The sequence below is a fragment of the Stenella coeruleoalba genome, assembly GCF_951394435.1.
Source record: "Stenella coeruleoalba genome assembly, chromosome: 19".
NCBI classification, from domain to species: domain Eukaryota; kingdom Metazoa; phylum Chordata; class Mammalia; order Artiodactyla; family Delphinidae; genus Stenella; species Stenella coeruleoalba.
Genome location: NC_137165.1, coordinates 9,195,048 through 9,215,749, shown reverse-complemented (window position 1 = coordinate 9,215,749; position 20,702 = coordinate 9,195,048). Strand labels below are relative to the sequence as shown.

At 50.0% G+C, this 20,702-nt stretch overlaps 1 protein-coding gene across 1 annotated transcript in view; it reads left to right on the top strand.

Moving 5' to 3' along the window:
• The window catches only part of DNAH2 (dynein axonemal heavy chain 2), a gene marked incomplete at its 5' end in the record, with an annotated part of 86,419 nt that overhangs the window by 13,386 nt on the left and 52,331 nt on the right, over positions 1-20,702 (top strand). Inside the window, 20 exons of the mRNA XM_079904217.1 lie at positions 3,113-3,341; positions 3,887-3,997; positions 4,167-4,405; positions 5,386-5,577; positions 6,502-6,659; positions 7,139-7,226; positions 7,556-7,761; positions 8,200-8,329; positions 8,595-8,777; positions 9,281-9,495; positions 13,916-14,062; positions 14,855-15,011; positions 15,263-15,502; positions 15,798-15,986; positions 16,182-16,329; positions 16,813-17,005; positions 18,598-18,798; positions 18,893-19,049; positions 19,413-19,587; positions 19,915-20,078. Of these exons, the coding sequence (XP_079760343.1) occupies positions 3,113-3,341; positions 3,887-3,997; positions 4,167-4,405; positions 5,386-5,577; positions 6,502-6,659; positions 7,139-7,226; positions 7,556-7,761; positions 8,200-8,329; positions 8,595-8,777; positions 9,281-9,495; positions 13,916-14,062; positions 14,855-15,011; positions 15,263-15,502; positions 15,798-15,986; positions 16,182-16,329; positions 16,813-17,005; positions 18,598-18,798; positions 18,893-19,049; positions 19,413-19,587; positions 19,915-20,078 (3,522 nt within the window). The remainder of the gene's footprint in view (positions 1-3,112; positions 3,342-3,886; positions 3,998-4,166; positions 4,406-5,385; positions 5,578-6,501; positions 6,660-7,138; positions 7,227-7,555; positions 7,762-8,199; positions 8,330-8,594; positions 8,778-9,280; positions 9,496-13,915; positions 14,063-14,854; positions 15,012-15,262; positions 15,503-15,797; positions 15,987-16,181; positions 16,330-16,812; positions 17,006-18,597; positions 18,799-18,892; positions 19,050-19,412; positions 19,588-19,914; positions 20,079-20,702) is intronic.

Sequence of the window (20,702 nt, the reverse complement as noted above, 5' to 3'; positions counted from 1 at the left end):
TAGTTAGGTTACTTAATATCACCTATGTGGTATTCCTGCCAAGAATATTTAACCTGCATCTAATAATGAGGAAACAATCCAATAAATCAAAATTAAGGGACATTTTGGAAAACAACTGGCCTGGACTATTAGAAATACCACTGTCATGGTAGAAAGAAAAAGACTGGGAAACTATGTGGAATTAAAGGGGACACAACCATGTGTGATCTGTATTGGATCCTGGATGGGAAGAAACCAGCTGTAAATGACATTATTTGGACCACTGTGGAAAATCGAATATAAACTGTGTATTATATAAAAGTATTAAATGAAGTTAAATTTTCTGAGTGTGATAATTACAGTGTTGAGACTGTTGGAGAATATCCTCCCTGTTAGGAGCCATATGCTGAAGTATGTAAGAGTGTAGTTTTATAACGTCTGCTGCTAACTCTGAAATGGCTCAGCAGAGAGAGAAGGAGAGAAAATGAGAGAGAGTGCAGTCATGCACAAGTACAGCAAAATGTTAACAATTAGTGGATTTAGGTGAAGGGCACGTTATTGTTCATTGTGCCTTTCTTGCAACTTTTCTATGGGTTGGAATTTTTTTCAAAATAAAAATTTGGGAAATAATTATTTAGGCCTCTAGTCAAAACCCCAAATTATCTACCAAGGGGAACCATTAGGCTGATCTCAGACTTCTCTGAACACCCAGAAGTTACACCTACGAGTTCTCCAGGAACCATAGCGTAACCCAAGGGTATAATTCCCAGCCTAGATGGTCAAGTATAGAGGCAACAAATAGGCAGTCATTTTTAGTCTTGAAAGAACCCTACTTTGAAAAGCAAAAATGATGTCATCAATGGAAATCCAGTTCATCAAAGAATGAACCAAAAAAAAAAAAAAAAGAGGAATGAACCAAATAGAAAACTCAGGAATAGAGACTCTGTGAATATTCGATTCATTTAAATAAAGAACTAATAATAAATAACCATGGGAATTATGGTTATGTTATTGAATGTGAATGTTATCAACCTGGACAATGTAAAAAATAATAGTATAACAAAAATTGGGAAGTGGTGAGAGAATGCAAGAGAGTAAGAGGATGCCAATGTTCCTGTCGTTCAAAGCAGCGAGTCAACTGAACTTAAAATTGGAAGGCAGTGAGAAAACTAACCTCTTTTTATTCATTTATTTATTTATTTTTTGGCTGCATTGGGTCTTCATTGCTGCACGTGGGCTTTCTCTAGTTGCAGCGAGCAGGGGCTTCTCTTTGTTGTGGTGTGTGGGCTCCTCATTGAGGTGGCTTCTCGTTGTGGAGCACGGGCTGTAGGCACGTGGGCTTCAGTAGTTGTGGCACATGGGTTCAGTAGTTATGGCTCCCGGGCTGTAGAGCGCAGGCTCAGTAGTTGTGGCACACAGGCTTAGTTGCTCCGCGGCATGTGGGAGCTTCACGGACCAGGGCTTGAACCCATGTCCCCTGAATTGACAGGTGGATTCTTAACCACTGCACCACCAGGGAAGTCCTAACCTCTTAATATTTTTCATAAGCTTTCTTATGACCTTAGAAAGGGGTCTTTTAGGAAGAAATCTCTCTTAGAGATAAAGAAACATTTATTTGAAGCTCAACCACTTACTATATTCACATCAATGTGTTTTTATTCTATTAAATCCAAGTAAAATTAAATTTAATACTTTTAATTACAAATAGCATGATCCTGGGGCTTCCTTGGTGGTGCAGTGGTTAAGAATCCGCCTGCCAATGCGGGGGACACGTGTTTGAGACCTGGTCCAGGAAGATCCCACATGCCACGGAGCAACTAAGCCCGTGCTCACAACTACTGAGCCTGCGCTCTAGGGCCTGCAAGCCACAACTACTGAGCCTGTGTGCTACAACTACTGAAGCCCGCATGCCTAGAGCCCGTGCCCCGAAACAAGAGAAGCCCCCGCTTGCCGCAACTAGAGAAAGCCCATGCACAGCAACGAAGATCCAACGCAGCCAAAAATAAATAAATTATATGTAAAAAAAAATAGCATGATCCTATTTTGAAATAACTATTTTAATTTATTTTCCTGTATATATAGATAGATAGATAGATAGAGAGAGAGAGAGAGAGAGAGAGAGATGTCTGGAATAGTATTTTCTCTAATGATCATAGTTAATGTCTGGGTGGTAGAATTTTAGATGACATTTAAACTTTTATCTTTGTACTTTTCTGCATTGTTTCAGTTATTTATAATTAACATATCATTTTTAACAAAAATAATAATTGTTAAGCTTTTTTTTACAAAAAGAAATACAAGGACTTCCCTGGTAGTCCAGTGGTTAAGACTCTGTGCGTCCAATGCAGGGGCGCAGGTTCGATCCCTGATCAGGGAACTGAGATCCTACATGCCGCATGGCATGGACAAAAAAAAACACAAACAAAAATGCCAAAATTTAATTCTGGGTAGTGGGAAGATGAATGGTTATGAATTTCTTCTTTGCATTTTATTTTCAGTTTTTAAAGTTAAATCAAGTATAAAGAGTAGCTACAAAAGTACTAAAGAAAAAAAGACAGGTGAATCTGATCTTAGAGTGGGAATGACTTTTCTAAGCATGTAGAAGTCAGAAACTTTAAGAAGTTTTAACAACAGGAAAGTTACACATTTCTGAATGTAAACAACAACAAAAACTCAGCATAAACACAACTGAAGGATAAGTGAAAAATTGGGGGAAAAGTATATGCAAGTGAAATGGAAAACCCTAGACAGTTGTCTCTTACTTTAGGTCCTTCTCCTTTCTGGTTTTCCTATATCCTTTTCTTTCCATTTATCCATCCATCCATCATTTATGGAGCATCTAATATGTCCCCGTCCCTGTGCTAGGTCTGGAGCCAAGTTGGACAAAATACACAGTCCCTACCCTCAAGGCATACTCTCTCCATTTCCTCCCCACATCTCTGTATACAGACTCTGTTATGTCCCTGACAAGAACAGGAAGTACCTCATGTTGCTTATATTTGGAGAAGGGTTGGATACACTAAGGGAATGCGACGAAGAACTCAGCCAGGCTTTCATGATTGGAGCCTCAGATTCCCTTGGGGATCATGGCTGGGCCTGGACCCTGAACTCTGATCCACTGTCTTTCATGCAGACCCAGAACCAGATTGTCTACTTCATTCGCCAAGTGCCAGTTCCCATCACTCCAGAGAACTTTGAGGCGACTGTGCATTTTGGGACAGTGCGGGGTTCCTACATCCCAGCCCTGCTTCGGCTGCTCGACGGCGTCTTTGCCCCTCAGATCTTTACAAACACAACCTGGCCCGAAAGCATTCGAAATCATTTTGCTTCTCACCTGCACAGGTTCTTGGCCTGCCTGACAGGTGAGTGGAGAGACTGGAATGCCTGCTTTCTCCCCAGTCCCCACCAACAGTAGAGAGAGTGAGGCGGGGGCGAAGATTGATCCTGAGTACCCGCGTTGCTTGGCACAGAGTAGGTGCTTGGAATGTGTTTGTTGAATGAGTGGATCAGGGTACAGAGTTTGCCTTCTAATCCAGGTAGAGTTTCCTGCTGTAGAACAGTTGGCCAGACCTGCTCAGAGTTGGAAATTTCCAAGAGTACATGTAGGGTAAGGGGAGATGGGGGCGGGCAGTAGGGGGAGTACATGTGTCATAGAAGAGAGTGTTGAGGGCATGGTATAGATCTTTGACCATATTTTATGACAATCTCTTCTTATATCTCAGTGAGGTATCTCTGCCTTCTGTCATTTTCCCGCTTGGTATCAAAAAAGCATGAGTCATAGTTTCTCCTGCCTGCTCTCCTGAAATGCGTACACTTCCTGGGCCCCAGATCATCAACCACGGTTGGAAGTGGGGTGGCATACACCCATCGCCCTCTGTGAACTCTCATGGTCCTTTCCTTTCCTTAGATACTCGGTACAAACTGGAGGGGCACACTGTTCTCTACATCCCTACAGAGGCCATGAACATGAAGCCTGAGGCGGTGGTTAAAGACAAAGAGCTGGTACAGCAACTGGAGAGTGAGTGGCTGCCACTGCCCATGTGTCAGGGCTCCTAGGGGAGAGGTGGGGGGCAGCCCAGAGGCTGGGACAGGAGTTGGGTTAGGAGGGCTCTGTAGGGGGAACAGGGAAGGACACAACTGGGGAGTACTGCAAAGAAACGCCAGAGGTTTTGTCCTCTCGCCGGCAGCCACCATGATCCACTGGACACGGCAGATAAAGGAAGTGCTCAGTGCCCAGGAAACTGTGGACACAGGAGAAAATTTAGGTCCTTTGGAGGAGATTGAGTTCTGGCGCAACCGATGCATGGACCTGTCTGGCATCAGCAAACAGCTGGTGAAACCGGGAGTGAAACACGTCGAGTCCATCCTGAGTCTTGCCAAGTCATCCTACCTGGCGCCCTTTATGAAGCTGGCCCAGCAGATACAGGTCTGTGAGTGGATCGAAGGATGGAGGCTTGCCAGAAAGTAGACAGCAGTTGGTACACTGTAAGGTGCTAAGAAGAGAGAGTCAACATAGTCATCAAAGGCAAAGATAGATGCACCCAGTGCTTGGACTTGGACTTGTGGGAGAGTATAAAAGTAGAACACAAGGTCCCAAGGAGCTTATAGTTTAGTTAGGGAGACTTCTGGTTACTCAACAAGTGTACGACATTGAGTGCCCTCTCTGAGCCCAACCCATACGGTCCAGCTGAGAAATAAGACTTACACAAAAGAGATGGCTAGATGGCCTGGGGTCAAAGACACACCCACGCGGTTCAGCCGAGAGAGCTGCAAGAGAAACACGTTTAAAAAATTAAATTTGGTAAAAAAAAAAAAAAAAAAAATTAAATTTGGTATTATATGACAAGCTGACGCACAGAGATCAGAGTGGTCTGCAGAATACAGAGAGAGAGGCCCTGTCTTCCTAGGTGGAATCTGAAGCTGGTATTGAGGGAACTGAGCCACCGTTAGGTGGAGAAGTCTAAAACCCTCGTTGAGAACAGGGCAGTGGAGGGGCCTGGGTGACAGCCACTGGGCTGAATGAGAGTGATATCCAGTCAGTTGATCAACACCTATTGAGCGTCTCCTTTTGTGCAGAGTTAAGAGTTCAAGGGGAAAAACTAGAGAAATAGACGCAAAACCCGAGCTTGGGGAATTCCCAGTCTAGTGGGAGAGATGGGACTCACACATGAGAAAAGACATAAAAATATTTTTGTAGAAACTAGTAAGTGAATAAAAGTAGGTATGTACAAGCTCTGGTCCTGAAGGGTGGCAGAGACCTGAGGTGATTGGCACCAGGTAGGGTTAATTGGGAATGCTTCCCGGGAGAAGCAAGTCGGGGTAGGGTTTGAGGAGGATCAAAAGCGCTCGCTTTGAACCGGTTCTTTCCAGTGGGTAAGTCTTCTCCTGGTTTCTCTTTACTGCCAGGATGGATCTCGTCAAGCACAGTCAAACCTGACTTTTTTGTCGATCCTGAAGGAACCTTACCAGGAGCTGGCTTTCATGAGGCCTAAGGACATCTCTAGTAAACTCCCCAGGCTCATCAGTCTCATCCGCATCATCTGGGTCAACTCTCCCCACTACAACACTCGGGAGAGACTGACCTCCCTCTTCCGGAAGGTGTGTGCCTGCAGAGGGTGGGACAGAGGGTCATGAGGGGGTGGCCGTGTTAATAGGACGCAGATTTCTGGAGAAGGCGGAATTCACCAGCAGACATATGCGGTGAAAAGGTAGTGAGGAATGCCCTTCAGGTCGGACGGAGACCACAGGTTTTTGCCTGCATCATCAACTATAGTGATGCTTGGAGTTGGGGCCTGGACTGGACATTTTGCTTCCAGACGGACGTAGCCCAGGCGGGAAGAGGGGCTTTGCAAAGAGGCGTAGATGGAGTGCAGGGCGGGAGGGGGGCACGAAGGACAGACTCCCAGGCAGAGCTGTATGGAAGGGGAAGACCCACTCTTTCTCGTTTCCAAAGATGGAACTCGCAGTGGGCGAGAGGCAGATTCAGGAAGGAACACCGACTTTTTTTTTTTTTTTTTTTTTGCGGCACGCGGGCCTCTCACTGTTGTGGCCTCTCCCGTTGCGGAGCACAGGCTCCGGCCGCGCAGGCTCAGCGGCCATGGCTCACGGGCCCAGCTGCTCCGCGGCATGTGGGATCTTCCCGGACCGGAGCACGAACCCGCGTCCCCTGCATCGGCAGGCGGACTCTCAACCACTGCGCCACCAGGGAAGCCCAAGAACACCGACTTTTGAGGAGCAGGAGCCGGCACACTGCCTGGAAGGCAGTGGAGCCAAAGAGTGGGGCAGGGGCGCTGAGCCGATCGCTGGCTAGAAATGCAGCTGCAGAGCTGGTCTGAGGCAGGCAATGGAGGTGGAACCCAGAGGTGCTGCCACGCCAGCAGTGGAGGACCAGGGGCGAGAGGGGTATCGGGAGGCAAATCCAGCAGGAGGAGGCTGAGACCTGAGGCGTGGTCTTGGGGACTCCGAGAGAGGGTGGGGTGCAACTAAGGCTGTGAACTGGGGCTGTTGGGACCCCCTCTGCAGATGAGCAATGAGATCATCCGCCTGTGCTGCCATGCCGTCTCCCTGGACCGGATCTTCGAGGGATACGTCATCTCCAGCAAGGAGGACCTACAAGGCTGCATCTCCTGTTGTCACGCCTGGAGAGACCACTACCTACAGGCTGTGCAGATGCATACCCAGTACGACGGGCCTCCCCTAACATCCTGTGTGTCACCCACCTTGTCGTTCCTATAGCGGGTAGATTCTGAGTCCTTTTGCTTGCACTTTAAGCCTATGGATTATATCTTTCTAGAGTTTTTACGTGGGTCCGAGTTTTCTCTGTGGATTCGGGTATTCTAGCTCCCAGCCGTAGGTCCTCCTAACTCTAATAACCTTCTCCCTGATCCCAGGAATCCCTCCTGGTGTTTTCCTCCTTTCTTGGTCCTGAAGTCTAAAATTCCATTGTGTGTAAACCTTCTCTTAGAACTGAGATGTTTTTGTTTCCTCTCTGGCTCTCCTCACCTTGAGTCTCTTCTCTTGGGGTTCAGGAAAACTGTTTCTTGGGGTCTCATTTTCTAAGGCTCCCCCTGAACTAGGACTCATGTTTCTAGCCTGGCCTGGGCAGGTTGGTTAATGCCTCGTGTTCCCGCTTCTGACTGGTCAGTCTTTCTTCCGACAGGTTCTCCCGCTGGGGCTGGGTCCTAGACCAGACCAGCATATTTGCCCAGGTCGATGCCTTTGTGCAACGCTGCAAGGACCTTATCGAGGTGGGAAGACGGTCAGGGAAGGAGACTCAAAGCCAACAGCAGACGCTCCAGGAGCTGGGGGAGCTGGGGCTGAGGCTACACCTAGAACTTGCTGCTTTGGTTCTTTTCACATGACTGTGTGCCTGACCACCATCCCGTGCTTTGAGACTTTGGCCTGTTATCACTGCCTTAGTATCTCATATTTCATTCTGCAGCTAAAATGCACCCCGGTAGCCCCTTGTATCTGGTTGATGCTCCTTAGTTTTTAGCCATTTAAAGCTAAACCAAAGAGCTCAGGACAGAGAGGTTCAGAAAGGAGGGCGGGAAGCCTCACGCTGACTTCTTTGCAGGTATGTGACTGTCAGTTCCATTTTGCCCGCTGGGAAGATGGCAAGCAAGGTCCCCTTCCCTGCTTCTCTGGCGCCCAGGGGCCCCAGATAACACGGAACTTGCTGGAGATTGAGGACATCTTCCACAAAAACCTGCACGTGCTGCGAGCTGTTCGCGGGGGCATCCTGGACGTCAAGAACACCTCTTGGCACGAAGACTACAATAGGTGAGAGCATCACAGGCAGGCCCCCGGGCTTGAGCAGGGAAGGGAGGTCAGGGAGGTGAGAGCAGAGTGTACTGGGGAAGCGTGGAGGCCACAGGTCAGGGTTGGGGAGGGCAGGGGAAGTGCTAGGAAGGAGGTGGTGGCTCAGACTCAGGGTTCCAGAGTCAGCCTTCCTGGGCTTGGATCCCGGTTCTGCCACAAACTAGTTATGTACATTGTTCTACCAGCTGGGGCCTCTGTTTCCTCATCTATAAAATACGGTTAGTGATAAAGCCTACCTCACTGCACTGTTCTGAGGGATAAATGGACTAATGCGTGTACAACACTCAGTGCCTGGTGCCTAGGAAGCCCTCGGTACATAACGCATGGAAGTCTGACTCAGGGGATGTCCTTGGGGGCAGGCGAGGGCACCCACCCTTCAACATGCTTCTAACGGTGCAGGTTCCGGGCTGGAGTCAAGGACCTGGAGGTGATGACTCAGAACTTGATCAGCTCCGCCTTCGAGTTAGTCCGCGACGTGGAGCACGGGGTGCTACTGCTGGACACCTTCCGCAGGCTTGCAGCCCGAGAGGTGTGGCTGCCCGCTTGCTTCCTCCACCCCTGGTTCTCTTCTGCCTTCCTTCAGTTCCTCCTGGTCCTTCCAGACACCATCCAACCTCCGTTCATGCTCTGTCCCATGTCCTGAATGGCCAGTGCCTCTTTTCTTCCGCTGTTCCCCCAGTGCCCGGGTGCCTTGGGAGCGGGACTCCCACGGCAGGGGTGTAGCTTTCCTCCAGGGTGGAGCTGCAGGGAACCCGCATCCCTGGGTGTGTTGTCCACTTCCTCTCCTTCATCAGACTATCAAGCGAACATATGACAAGAAGGCGGTGGATCTCTACATGCTGTTCAATAGCGAACTGGCCCTCGTGAACCGTGAGCTGAGCAAGAAGCGGCCGTACCTGGAGCCCTACATGGCCCAGCATTCGGGGCAGGCGCACTGGGTGCGGATCCTACGGCGTCGCATCGACAGGGTCATGAACGTAAGTCTGGCCTTTTCCAGGACTTGTTCTCAGTGCGGCAATGGTAGAGTTTGCAGGCTGAGCCCAGTGCTGGGGCGGGAGTGGGGTGGGGGGCAGGGGCGGGAGGTTGCCTCCAGAGAGTCTCCCTGGAGAGGTTTCCTGACCGAGACTGGGTCTGTCCAGGGGGTGGCAGACGTAGTGATCTGTCCTGAGGAAGGGCTCATGCTAGTTTTCGACCTTGTGCCTCTTAAATCCCTCACTTCCTGTGATGGACTTCCTCTTCCCAACTTTTTTCCTCGAGCTGAATCTCTGTGCTTCTCTTTCTTCATTTGGACTCCCTCTCTCGTTGTGCCGTGGCCTCTTCCTCTCACCTTTCCTTTGGGCTCCACCTTCCCTCCGAGTCTTCCACATATTGTCGGAGTGTCTGTGTGTGCGTTGGGGGGCGGGGATGGGGGTCTCAGGGAGATGGTGACACGGAGGAATGTGGCAGGTGACTCCAGCCATCCCTGGTTCTTCCCCCGCAGTGTCTTTCCAATGCTCATTTCCTGCCCCACATCGGGACGGGAGAGGAGAGCGTACACACCTATCAGCAGATGGTTCAGGCCATTGATGAACTGGTTCGAAAAACCTTCCAAGACTGGACATCAACGCTGGACAAGGACTGCATTCGGCGGCTGGATACGCCATTGCTACGAATCAACCAGGAGAAGGCGGGCATGCTGGATGTGAACTTTGACAAGTACAACACCCTCCGTGACTCCCTCCCATTCTGCTTGTCCTGTCTTTAGCGCCCTTCCCTTCCCCAACCCTCCCCAGAGTTTAACTCCTATCTCTTGGTTTCCCTCCCCATTCTTCTAAATCTCTCTTATCCCGTAATATGTTTACTACCACTTCTTAATTTTAATTTCACATTCTATCTTCAAAAAAACTGATTGAAAACAGAAAAACCCCAGTAACCTACTCAACCAGTGATGTAGGTGCTCTGCCACTAGGTGGCCGCGATGGCTCAGCGAAACCTTCCAAACTGTGAGCCACCAAGGGGCCTTTCCTGAGAACTGATGGGCTGTCAGATCATGTCCTCGTCTACAGCTTTAGAATCATGACATTTTCATATCACCACTGTTTTAAATTTAATTAATCCATTTATTAATTATTCAAAAATATATAGCGAGTGCCTTCCACATGCTAAGAGCCGAGATAGGCACGGGGAATGTGTCCAGTGGCGAAGTCCCTGCCCTTTGAGGCTCTGTAAGTGAACAGTTCTACCCTGGAGCCATGCCTCCTTCCCATATAAGATGCTGAAGAGAGAAATAAAGAAGGAGCTATGTAAGGCAGCTGACTACAGAGATGACAAACCTTCTTTTTATTTATTTATTTTATTTATTTTTGGCTGCATCAGGTCTTAGTTGCGGCACGCAGGATCTTCGTTGAGGCATGCAGGATCTTTTGTCGTGGCACGTGGGCTTCTCTCTAGTTGTGGTGTGTGGGTGTTTCTCTCCTCTAGTTGTGGCATGCAGGCTCCAGGGAGAAGCCTGAAGCCCGCGCGCCTAGAGCCCGTGCTCTGCAACAAGAGAAGCCACTGCAGTGAGAAGCCCGTGCACCACAACGAAGAGTAGCCCCCGCTAGCTGCAGCTAGAGAAGAGCCCGCACGCAGCAATGAATACCCAAGGCAGCCAAAAATTTTAAAAAATATGAAATAAAATTTTAAAAAAAAAATATATATATATATATATTTTTTTTTTTGCTGTGCGTGGGCCTCTCACTGTTGTGGCCTCTCCCGCTGCGGAGCACAGGCTCCGGACGCGCAGGCTCAGCGGCCATGGCTCACGGGCCCAGCCACTCCATGGCATGCGGGGTCTTCCTGGACCGGGGCACGAACCCGTGTCCCCTGCATCGGCAGGCGGACGCTCAACCACTGCGCCACCAGGGAAGCCCCTAAAAATATATTTAAAAAAAAAAGAAAGAGTCAAGGTTACCAGTTTCTTGTGTAACATCCCAGGGATAAGAGTGTATGTCTGTCTAAGTATACTTTTTAACATGAATAGTAGCATACTGTCCTCACTGTTCTATACTTTCAAAGTGTTCTCAAAATGATTTATTTAATTTTTCCATTATAAAATTCTTCATCCTTTTAGAAGATTTGCAGAATGCAGAAAAGTAGAAGGAAGAAAAAAATTCCCCCAAAGATAACCACTGTTAGAGATTTGGTATATTTTTTATCACTCCACCCCACCCATTTCATACGGCTGCTTTTTTTTAATTTTTAAAATCATTTTTTAATTAAAAATTTTAAACTACAAAAGTAGTGCATGCTCACTGTGAAAGAAAAAAAAAAGAGATTGATGTAGAAGTATATAAAGGAAAAACTGAAATCCAGCACACAGCCCCACTCCCTAGAGGTAACCATGATTACCACGTAATCAAAAATACACACTGCACACATACAACAGGATCCCATTATAAACAGTATTTTTGCAACTTGCTTTTTTTTTTTTTAAGGTTAACAATATGTGTGGGAGATTTTCCATTCTGTATGTACAGAGCTACATAATTATTTTCCACGGCTTATAGCATCCCACGATTTTGCTGTAGTGTAATTTAATCCATCAACCCACTACTGATGGACTTAGAAGTTGTACCGTTTCCATAAGGGTCTTGAATATTCTGTGCTGGGGGCTTTCAGCTAGGCTTCCTGCATCTTGTTCCCTTCCCCCCACAGTGGTGTGTCCACCTGATGTTTGAGCTTAGTGCCCGCGTAGCAAGGATAAACTTAGGAGACAACTCTTCTGTCTGCCGTGATCATCTCTTGTCGAGGGACACATCGGATATTTATCTCAAACACCATTGCATAATCTTTACAGTAGAGCTTAACAAGACAACTTTGGGCCAAATATTTATGGCCTGGGTTTAGCCAAAACCCAAATAATGGCTGAAACACTTCTTCCAGAGAGAAGAGTTACCCCCATCCTTTAGACAGCTGTTGTCTGGAGAGATCTGTTTTAAGCTGCTTTACATTTTTTGTGGCTTTATGATAAACTACCTCAATCCAGTAAATAATGTGTGTGGGGGAAAAAAAAGCCATGATCACGGGGAAGGACTTTGAAAAGTTTGGGCTCGTTAAACCAGTAAAGACATCCAAGACAGTTTCAGCTTTTCCAAAACGTTTGAAGGCTCCAAGGAGGGGCAGATAACTTTATCAGGTTTACTTTTTTGTGTTCATGGTCTAGATAAGATCTTGAAATAAGCATGCTCTTCAAATGTCCTGATTGTCCTCGGAACTACCTGACTCTCCCTTAGTTCTGGGAGCCTTCCAGTCCCTAATAGCACCTATTTTATCTCACAAGGGGTTTTGTTATCCCAGCTTATAGCCCAAATATTTGAACTCTGAAGTCCAAATTGGCTTTTACCACGTTTTACAGCCAGACCAGCCTTACAGATAGTACTTAACACAAACATATTCCAGATGTCGTCTGTACCCTGGCTGAAAAGAGCTGTTATTGCTGTGTATGCAGCAGACTCCTCTGTGTAGTGGGACTTCTCCAGAGCAGGACAGGGGACATTGGCGTCTGTCCGTGTTTTGCGTATGGGACTTCCCCTTCCTCCTTTTCTCCTGCTCTGACAGCACTTTCTCCATCCTGTCAGTTCATTCTGGGGTGTCAGCACCAAACCCAGCCAGCTTCCCTGTCCTACCTCTACTGCCTGACCACTTGTCTGAGGACAAATCAGAAAATATTTTACAAAAATTATTCCCCAGGCTGATTTTTTTGTTTTTTTTGCGGTACGCGGGCCTCTCACTGTTGTGGCCTCTCCCGTTGCGGAGCACAGGCTCCGGACGCACAGGCTCAGCGGCCATGGCTCACAGGCGCAGCCGCTCCGCACGTGGGATCCTCCCAGACCGGGGCACAAACCCGTGTCCCCTGCATCAGCAGGCGGACTCTCAACCACTGTGCCACCAGGGAAGCCCTATATATCTCTTTTGATTTTAAAATTTTCTGCTCTCATTTTTAACTTCTAAGAGCTCTCCTGGTGTCCCTTTTCTAGCATCTTGTTTCTGTTTCACGGATGCTCTTTTGTCTCTTATCTCTCTCTGAGGATGTTCGAGGTGGTTTTGTTTATTTTTCTTTTGCAGGTAGGCCGTCTTCTTTCTGCACAACCTCTGTCCCCTCTCCTTCCCTTCTGGTTGCTTTTTTCTGTTTGTTTTGACTCCCACCTTTTGTGCTAGGAAAGACAGAGACCAGTGTTCTGTAACCCTTGGTTGTCTGTCCATATTTAAGGGACAGGGGCTGGAAAGCTGACCGGCAGCTCTGCTGAGCAGGAAAAGGGGGGCTTCTCAACTGGGAGCCTCACTGCAGGCTTGTCCAGGTGCGCTGTTTCCTGGCGACTCCAGAGGTCATCATCCGTGGGGCTTTTCTATTTAGGCTGGTCGGAGGTCACAGAGAACCATCTTTCAAACTTTGCTCCGGAGGGTGTAGCTCCAGCTGCCAGAGTGCTGGTTTCTGGGCAGGAGAGGGAGGCGGGGATCTTAACATTCAGTGGGTTCATGGTGACTCACCACCCCTGCTCCCAGTGTATTACTCTCTCCTTCAACTGGGCCTGGGGTTTCCCAGTCCAAAGACCCTCTGTTTGTCTCTGCACTGCCTCCTGAGACAAGAAGCCTTCAGTCTTAGGCTGGGGTGAGGGAGGGCAACTTGCTTAACTACGTAGAGTAGGAGAGGGGACATGGGTAGAGCTGCTTCCTAAACTTTCAATTGCTCTTCCTGTTATATAGTCCCACCTTCACCCCTTTCCTGAGATACTTGGAGCCACCCGTCCCCAGGCCTCTAAGGAGGCTTCCCAGCTGTCTCCAGTGCCAGCTGAGGACTCCTCTTCTCCTTATCCATCTGCTTTTGCACTTTCAGATGTTTTCGGTTGTTGTCTTCTTGTACTTGTGGGCTTATGCCTTGGACAAGCGAAACCCCCCTTTACTGTTATTTTGGTTATTTGGGGAGGGGAGCAAAAGTCAACGTGTCCAGTCCGCCTTCTTTACTCGGAGGTTCTGCTTCATTGCTTACCTTTAAGGGTCTCCATGCGCCCCAGCCCCGTACCTCTTGGTCGGGTGTTGGTTCCGGTTTACACCCTTGGGCCGCCCCGCAGCTGCTCTGCCTCTCTTCCTCCCCAAGGTCCCTGTTGATCCTCTTTGTGGAGATCGACTACTGGGAGCGGCTGCTTTTCGAGACGCCGCATTACGTGGCGAACGTGGCTGAGCGCTCCGAGGACCTGCGCATTCTTCGAGAAAACCTGCTGCTCCTCGCTCGGGACTACAACAGGTGGGGCCCTCGCTGCAGCCCTCTTGAATGCCACTTCATGCTCCCTCTTTGTCTTATCCGCCCCATGATGTTGTCCATTTCCTACAGTATGCGTCCTTCACATTTTGTCCATCTCAAAAAAAAAAAAAAAAGGTTCCCGTGCTCTCTCGTAAGGCCCTACGATTATTCCTGTCCCTTTCAGTGTTGTCTTCTAGCTTTAGAGTAGAGAGCAAAAAACACCACGTCCCCTCTCACCCCACTGGGCACTTGGACCATATATACTGTCGGCCTGGGTGACTTCTCTAGGAAGGAAGTTGATGGCGTTAGGTTTATGGGCCCAGAACAACATAAGATTCGTTGAACCAAGCAAGGCCATGCTTAACACCCTTTGTACTCATCTCTGGAGTGAGGCTTAGCTCGGGGTTGGGTACCTTTCTCAGCCCAGTTCAAGTCCGAGGGGATGGGAGCGGCAGACTTGTTTGGGTGTCTAGAACTGCACGGTCCAACGTGGCAGCCACTAGGTGCATGTGGCTATTTTTATTCAAGTTAATTAATCGAAATTAAATAAAACTTAAAATTCAGTTACTCATTTGCACAGGCCACGTTTCAAGGGCCCTGCAGCCACACGTGGCTTGTGGCTACCGTACCAGGCAGCACGAATGGTAGACCATTTCTGTCATCGCAGAAAGTTTTATTGGAAAGCTCTAGCCTAGAATCAGGAACTTTCAGTTCTCCACCAAGTGTCCTGGTGTGGAGGAGAGGTCGTCAGAGCTGATAGCTCCCTATCAGCTACCGGTCTCCTCTTATGCGCAGGATTATTGCCATGCTGTCCCCAGATGAGCAGGCCCTGTTCAAAGAACGTATCCGGTTCCTGGATAAGAAGATCCACCCTGGGCTCAAGAAACTGCACTGGGCCTTGCAGGGGGCCAGTGCCATCTTCATCACAGAGTGCCGTGTATACGCCAGCAAGGTGGGCCGTGGTCATTAGACCCTAAAGGTCTGCAAGGCAGACTGAAAGGCTGGCATGTGGGTAATTAACACCTGAGTCATGGGTAGTGGTGGAGAGACCAGGGAGTCTTGTGAAAGAAATGAAGTGTGCTTAGGGAAGTTTTTTTTTCTTAATGTCAGCAATTCTAGCTAGAGGACAGTGGGAGGATAGAATTAGGCCCAGAGGGTCTGTTCCCAAGCTGAAACTCCCCCATGGCTGGGGTCTGACTCCAGGTGCAGACGATTGTGAATGAGTTCAAGGCGTCCACTCTGACCATTGGCTGGCGAGCCCAAGTGATGTCAGAGACATTGCTGGTACGCATTAGTGGCAAACGGGTGTACAGGGACCTGGAATTTGAGGAGGACCAAAGAGAGCATCGGGCGGTGGTGCAGCAGAAATTGGTGAGCCTGCACCACGATGTGGTGGCCATCATGACCAACTCCTATGAAGTCTTCAAGAACGATGGCCCCGAGGTAGGGGGTCCTGTGGCCAGGGCTTTGTGGGTGGGCAGGTCCTCCGCTCCCCCAGTCCCATCAGACCCTTCTCTTGGTCTTCCCCCTCCCCCCCAACCCCCACGTGCTTCTCAAACATCCTGCTCTAGTCTTGGATTCACCCAACCTTCGGCCTTTCAAACCTCCTTCCTTCAGGACTCGGCGTCCCGTCTTTCTATTGAACCAGCTCGTTCCCCTCCCTGTTGGCTGGTTCTCATTTCCCAGGACCTGCCTCGTCTTCCCTGAGGGGCTCCCTTCCCCCTGCTCTTCCCACCAGATCCAGCAGCAGTGGCTGCAGCACACGATTCGGCTGGACCGCATGATGGAGGATGCCCTGCGCCTGAACGTGAAGATGTCACTGTTGGAACTGTCCAAGGCCATCAATGGGGATGGAAAGACCACCCCCAACCCACTCTTCCAAGTCCTTGTCATTTTGAAGAATGACATGCAGGGAGGTGTGGCACAGGTGGGAACCACTTTGCCCCCAACAGCCCGAAATCATCACACTTTATTTGCCAGTTTCCGTCAATCCTTAAACTTGGCTCTAGGCCCTGACTTTCTCCTACAGCCTCCAGGCCTGGTTCTGCGGTGTCCAGCCTTCCCAGGCCTTAGCTTGTGTCTTCCGGGCCTGTGCTAAGCCCTCGCCACTGTGCTCCCACAGGTGGAGTTCTCACCCACTCTGCAGACCTTGGCAAGTGTGGTCAATGACATTGGCAACCACCTCTTCTCCACCATCTCTGTCTTCTGCCACCTCCCTGAAATTCTCATCAAGTGCAAGTTTCTTCGTGAGCCCATCTACACAATCGTGGGTGAGTGGGCAGTGGGAGGGCACCAGGTGCAGGGGTAGCCAAAGCTTAGGACCTGGCAGAGCCAGGAGGAGAGACCAGGGCTGTTTCCAGACGTACTGGGCCAGTCATCTCCATGACTGGTGGAAAACCCAGGTTAAAGGGCTGGATTGGGGAAGGGAGAAGGGCCACAGAGGGGGGTCAAAACTAGGTGACTGAGGCTCAAGGGGTTTGGGGTTTGGGGTTGGGAGACCAGGAAGGGCTTGTTTGGGACTGGGGCTGGGCTATAAGAGCCCTAGACACCAACAGGTGAGACATCTGAATCCTACAGAGTAGAGTCATTCTTTTACTTTCGGCCTCCTCCTTCATTTTCTAATGCTCGTGTTTGAGCTGTATTTCTTTGGGAAGGTGCTGTTGGAGGGGAGGTTCTGGGGCAGTGGCCAGGGGCTGGGCTGCAGCTTGGGCTGGGGTGGAAGTCAGTGAGAAGCATTTTGCTGGGTCTTGAAGCACGGGATGAAGACATCAAGAAGATCCAGGCCCAGATCAGCAGCGGCATGACCAACAACGCAGCCCTGCTACAGAACTACCTCAAGACCTGGGACATGTACCGGGAGATCTGGGAGATCAACAAGGACTCTTTCATTCGTCGATACCAGCGCCTCAACCCGCCGGTCTCTTCTTTTGACGCTGACATTGCTCGGTAAGGAGCAAAGGTGGCTGTGAGGGTCTGTCTTGAAGAGGCGGAGCGCTGCAGGAGGAGGTCTGACCTGCAGCCTGGGGGAGGGGCAGAAAACTAGAGGACCAGCACCGGACCTAGGGCACTGGACCTTTGTTTCTCAAGGGGATAGCGATCCGATAAGAGCTGGGCAAGGGCTTCCCTGGTGGCACAGTGGTTGAGGGTCCGCCTGCCGATGCAGGGGACACGGGTTAGTGCCCCGGTCCGGGAAGATCCCACATGCCGCGGAGCGGCTGGGCCTGTGAGCCATGGCCGCTGAGCCTGCGCGTCCGGAGCCTGTGCTCTGCAACGGGAGAGGCCACAACAGTGAGAGGCCCGCGTACCGCAAAAAAAAAAAAAAAAAAGAGCTGGGCAAGATTTAGGGAAAAAGCTGCTTTGGTGTGGAGTACCACAGGGTCCTGCTGGGAAAGGAGAGACGCTAGGGATCTGAAAAGTGAGAGATGTGAACACTTTCATTTTAAGAACGCAGATGAGAGTTAAATGGAAGAGGGTTCTTAAATTCTGATATGAACTCCCGTCTCTTTGTCCTCTAGTCATTCATTCATTCATTCATTCATTCATTTGTTAAGAAAACACCATTGTTATGATGGGTTGTGAGGAATTAAAAACAAAGAAATGAACAAGTTTTTTCCTCCCAAGGGCTCTAGTGCAGTAGGGAAGATAAGAATATTGCTGAAACAGCAGTGGCTGTGGCACCTTGAGGACAGTTGAAATCCCAGCTCCACCACTTACTAGTCGTGTCATCTTAGGTCGGTTATTCACATTCTCTGGGCCTCAGTTTCCTGTGAAATAGGTGTTACACTACCGACCTCATAAGGTTGTGGGACTGTTAAGTATATGTGGAAGCACTGTGTGAACTCTGAAGCGCTAATGTGCTGATGTGCTCAGTGTTCTTATACAAGCTTCCATGTGATCAGCGCTGTGAGTCAGGTATGCAAATGCGGGGCAGTTCCATGAGAGGAGAGAGAATTTTCAGCTGGGGGCATCAGGGGAAGGAGGACGTGGATGAAGGGAGTGACTTTGGGGCAGGGCTTTTCAGGATGGGTAGGACATCAGCAGGCAGAGATGGGCAGAGGGAGGGCAGTCCAGGCAGAGACAACAGCACGAAGATGGGACCACGTGAGCATGTTCGCCAAATAGTGAGTATCCAGAAAGGAAGTCAGCAGAGGGATATATGTACAGCAGCCAACTTAATCCTCTCAGCAGCCTCGCAGGGTGTGTTCCGTTACCATCACCAGGTTACAGATGAGAAGACTGAGGTTCAGAGCAGTTAAATAACCTGCCTGGCGGCACAGAACTAGTGAGCAGCACAGTGTGAACTCCGCCCAGATCTCTGAGCCTCTCAAGCCTTGAATGCAAACCGAGGAGTCTGAAAGCAGTGGTTGGGAAAATGACATGTTCACAGCCGTCTGTTGGGGGACGGGTTGAAGTGGGAGACGCCTGGGAGCAGAAGAATGCTTTAGCGCTGCTGGCTGGGAGGAAAAGGTCACCCAGGCAGGGCATCTGGCACGTCTGCCAAGAAAAAGACGTCCTAGCGGGGATGTGGGCCTTTTCAGCTACACGGAGGTGGCTAATAACGTGCAGAAGGAGGAGACGGTCCTCAACATCCAGTTTGTGTTGCTGGACTGCTCGCACCTCAAGTTCTCACTGGTGCAGCACTGCAGTGAGTGGCAGAACAAGTTCACGACCCTGCTCAAGGAGATGGCGGCCAGGCACCTCCTGGAGCTGCACACCTACCTGCAGGAGAACGCGGAGAAGTACGGCGGGTGGACGTGGGCTCAGGCCGCGCAGGGGGTGGGTAGGCCCAACCTTCGCAACCGCCCGCCCATGCTCTCTTCGCCCACGCTGCAGAATCAGCCACCCTCCCCAGACGCTGGAGGAACTGGGGGTCAGTTTGCACCTCATGGAGACCCTGCAGCTCGATATGCCCAACCTGGAGACCCAGATCCCTCCCCTACATGAGCAATTCACCATCCTCGAGAAGTACGAGGTGCCAGTTCAGGACAGCGTAAGTTCCTAAGGCGTGCGGCCCACCCACCCGAGCCCGGCCCATTCCAGCCCCAGGTTGCCAGGGACACTGACGCCCCACGTCGGAGACCCTCGGCTGTCAGGAGGGAGAGCAGAGAAGGGAGCGGGGGAGAAGGCCCAAGGCCCCAAAGCCTCTGAGAGCCAAAGCTAACTCGAATGACCTTTCGGGTCACCCTGAGGATCTCTTTCAGGCCCAGCAGCTGCTCGATTTCTTTGGGCCTCATTGCATGTGGAACTTGGACACAGATGCTGGTCCAGAGGGTCGGAAAAGACTTCTTCGAAGTGTTGGTGGGACGGGCAGAGCTCCTGCTCGCGAGCCACCTCCACTCTGTGATGTCCCCAGGTGCTGGAGATGCTGGACAATCTCAGCGGGCAGTGGGTCGCCTTCCAGCAAGCTGTGCTGGACGGTGAACAAATGCTGAAGAGGCACAAGGAGAAGTTCAAGACAGGCCTCATTCACTCAGCTGACGATTTCAAGAAGAAAACACACAACCTTCTGGAAGAATTTGAATTGAAAGGTACCCGTCTTGTAACCTCTCCCCTGGCTTCCCCTTTGTCTTGACCCAGTCTTTCAAAGCCTAGGTCCCAGGGGAGGTGCAGACAAGGCTGAGCATGGGAAAGAGCCTGGCATGTCTGTCGGTGACACTCCTGTTGTCGCCGAGTCTTGGCTGGAAGGCAGCAGCCCAGCTCATAGCCTCTCCAGTTTTCTTACACTGACTTTTCACGTCCCACCCGTTTCTGACTCTCGAGCCGCAGTTAGTAGTTTCAGTGCATTCTTTCAACGCGTTCCCTCTCGTTTTCCTTCTCTTGTGGGAGGAGAGAAGCTCACCTTGGACTCCCCACAGGCCCCTTCGCCAGCAACGTGGGGCACCAGGCGGCCCTGGAGCAGATAGCCCACGTACGGGCCGTGCTGAACGCCATGCGGGAGGAAGAAAGCAATCTCCATGCCAACCTGGGCATCTTCAAGATCGAGCAGCCAGCCTCCAAGGACCTGCAGAACCTGGAGAAGGTGGTGTGCCGAGCAAGGCCCTCGTGGTGACCAAGCGTAGGGGGCAGGAGGCAGGAGAGTGGGTCCCAACCGGCCTGGGAAAACAACCGGGGCCAGGAAGATGGGTACACGAGGAGCTTTTTTTTAAAAAACGGGGGGAAAACTCAGGTAACGAAAGAACCTTTAAAGTGAACGGTTCAGTGGCATTTAGCACATGCACAATGTTGTGTAACCAACACCTCTAATTCTAAAACATTTTCATTACCCCCAAGAGAAGCCCTATACCCATTAGCAGTAACCCCCCCATTCCCTCTCCCCCCAGCCCCTGTCGACCACTAATCTCTTTTCTACGTACAGTTGACCCTTGAACAACAGTGGGTTTGAATTGAGCAGGTCCGCTTATATGCAGATGTTTTTCAGTTGTAAATACTACAACACTACACAGTCTGTGGTTGAATCCACGGATGGGGAACCGTGGATACCGATGAACTGCGGATGTGGAGGGCAGACTATAAGTTATGCACAGGCTCTCTCGATCGCATAGAGGGTTGGTGTCCCTAAACCCTCTGGTTTTTAATGGTCAGCTGAACATGGGTTTTGCCTATTGTGGACATTGTGTGTAAAGGAAAGCGTGCGCTATGTGAC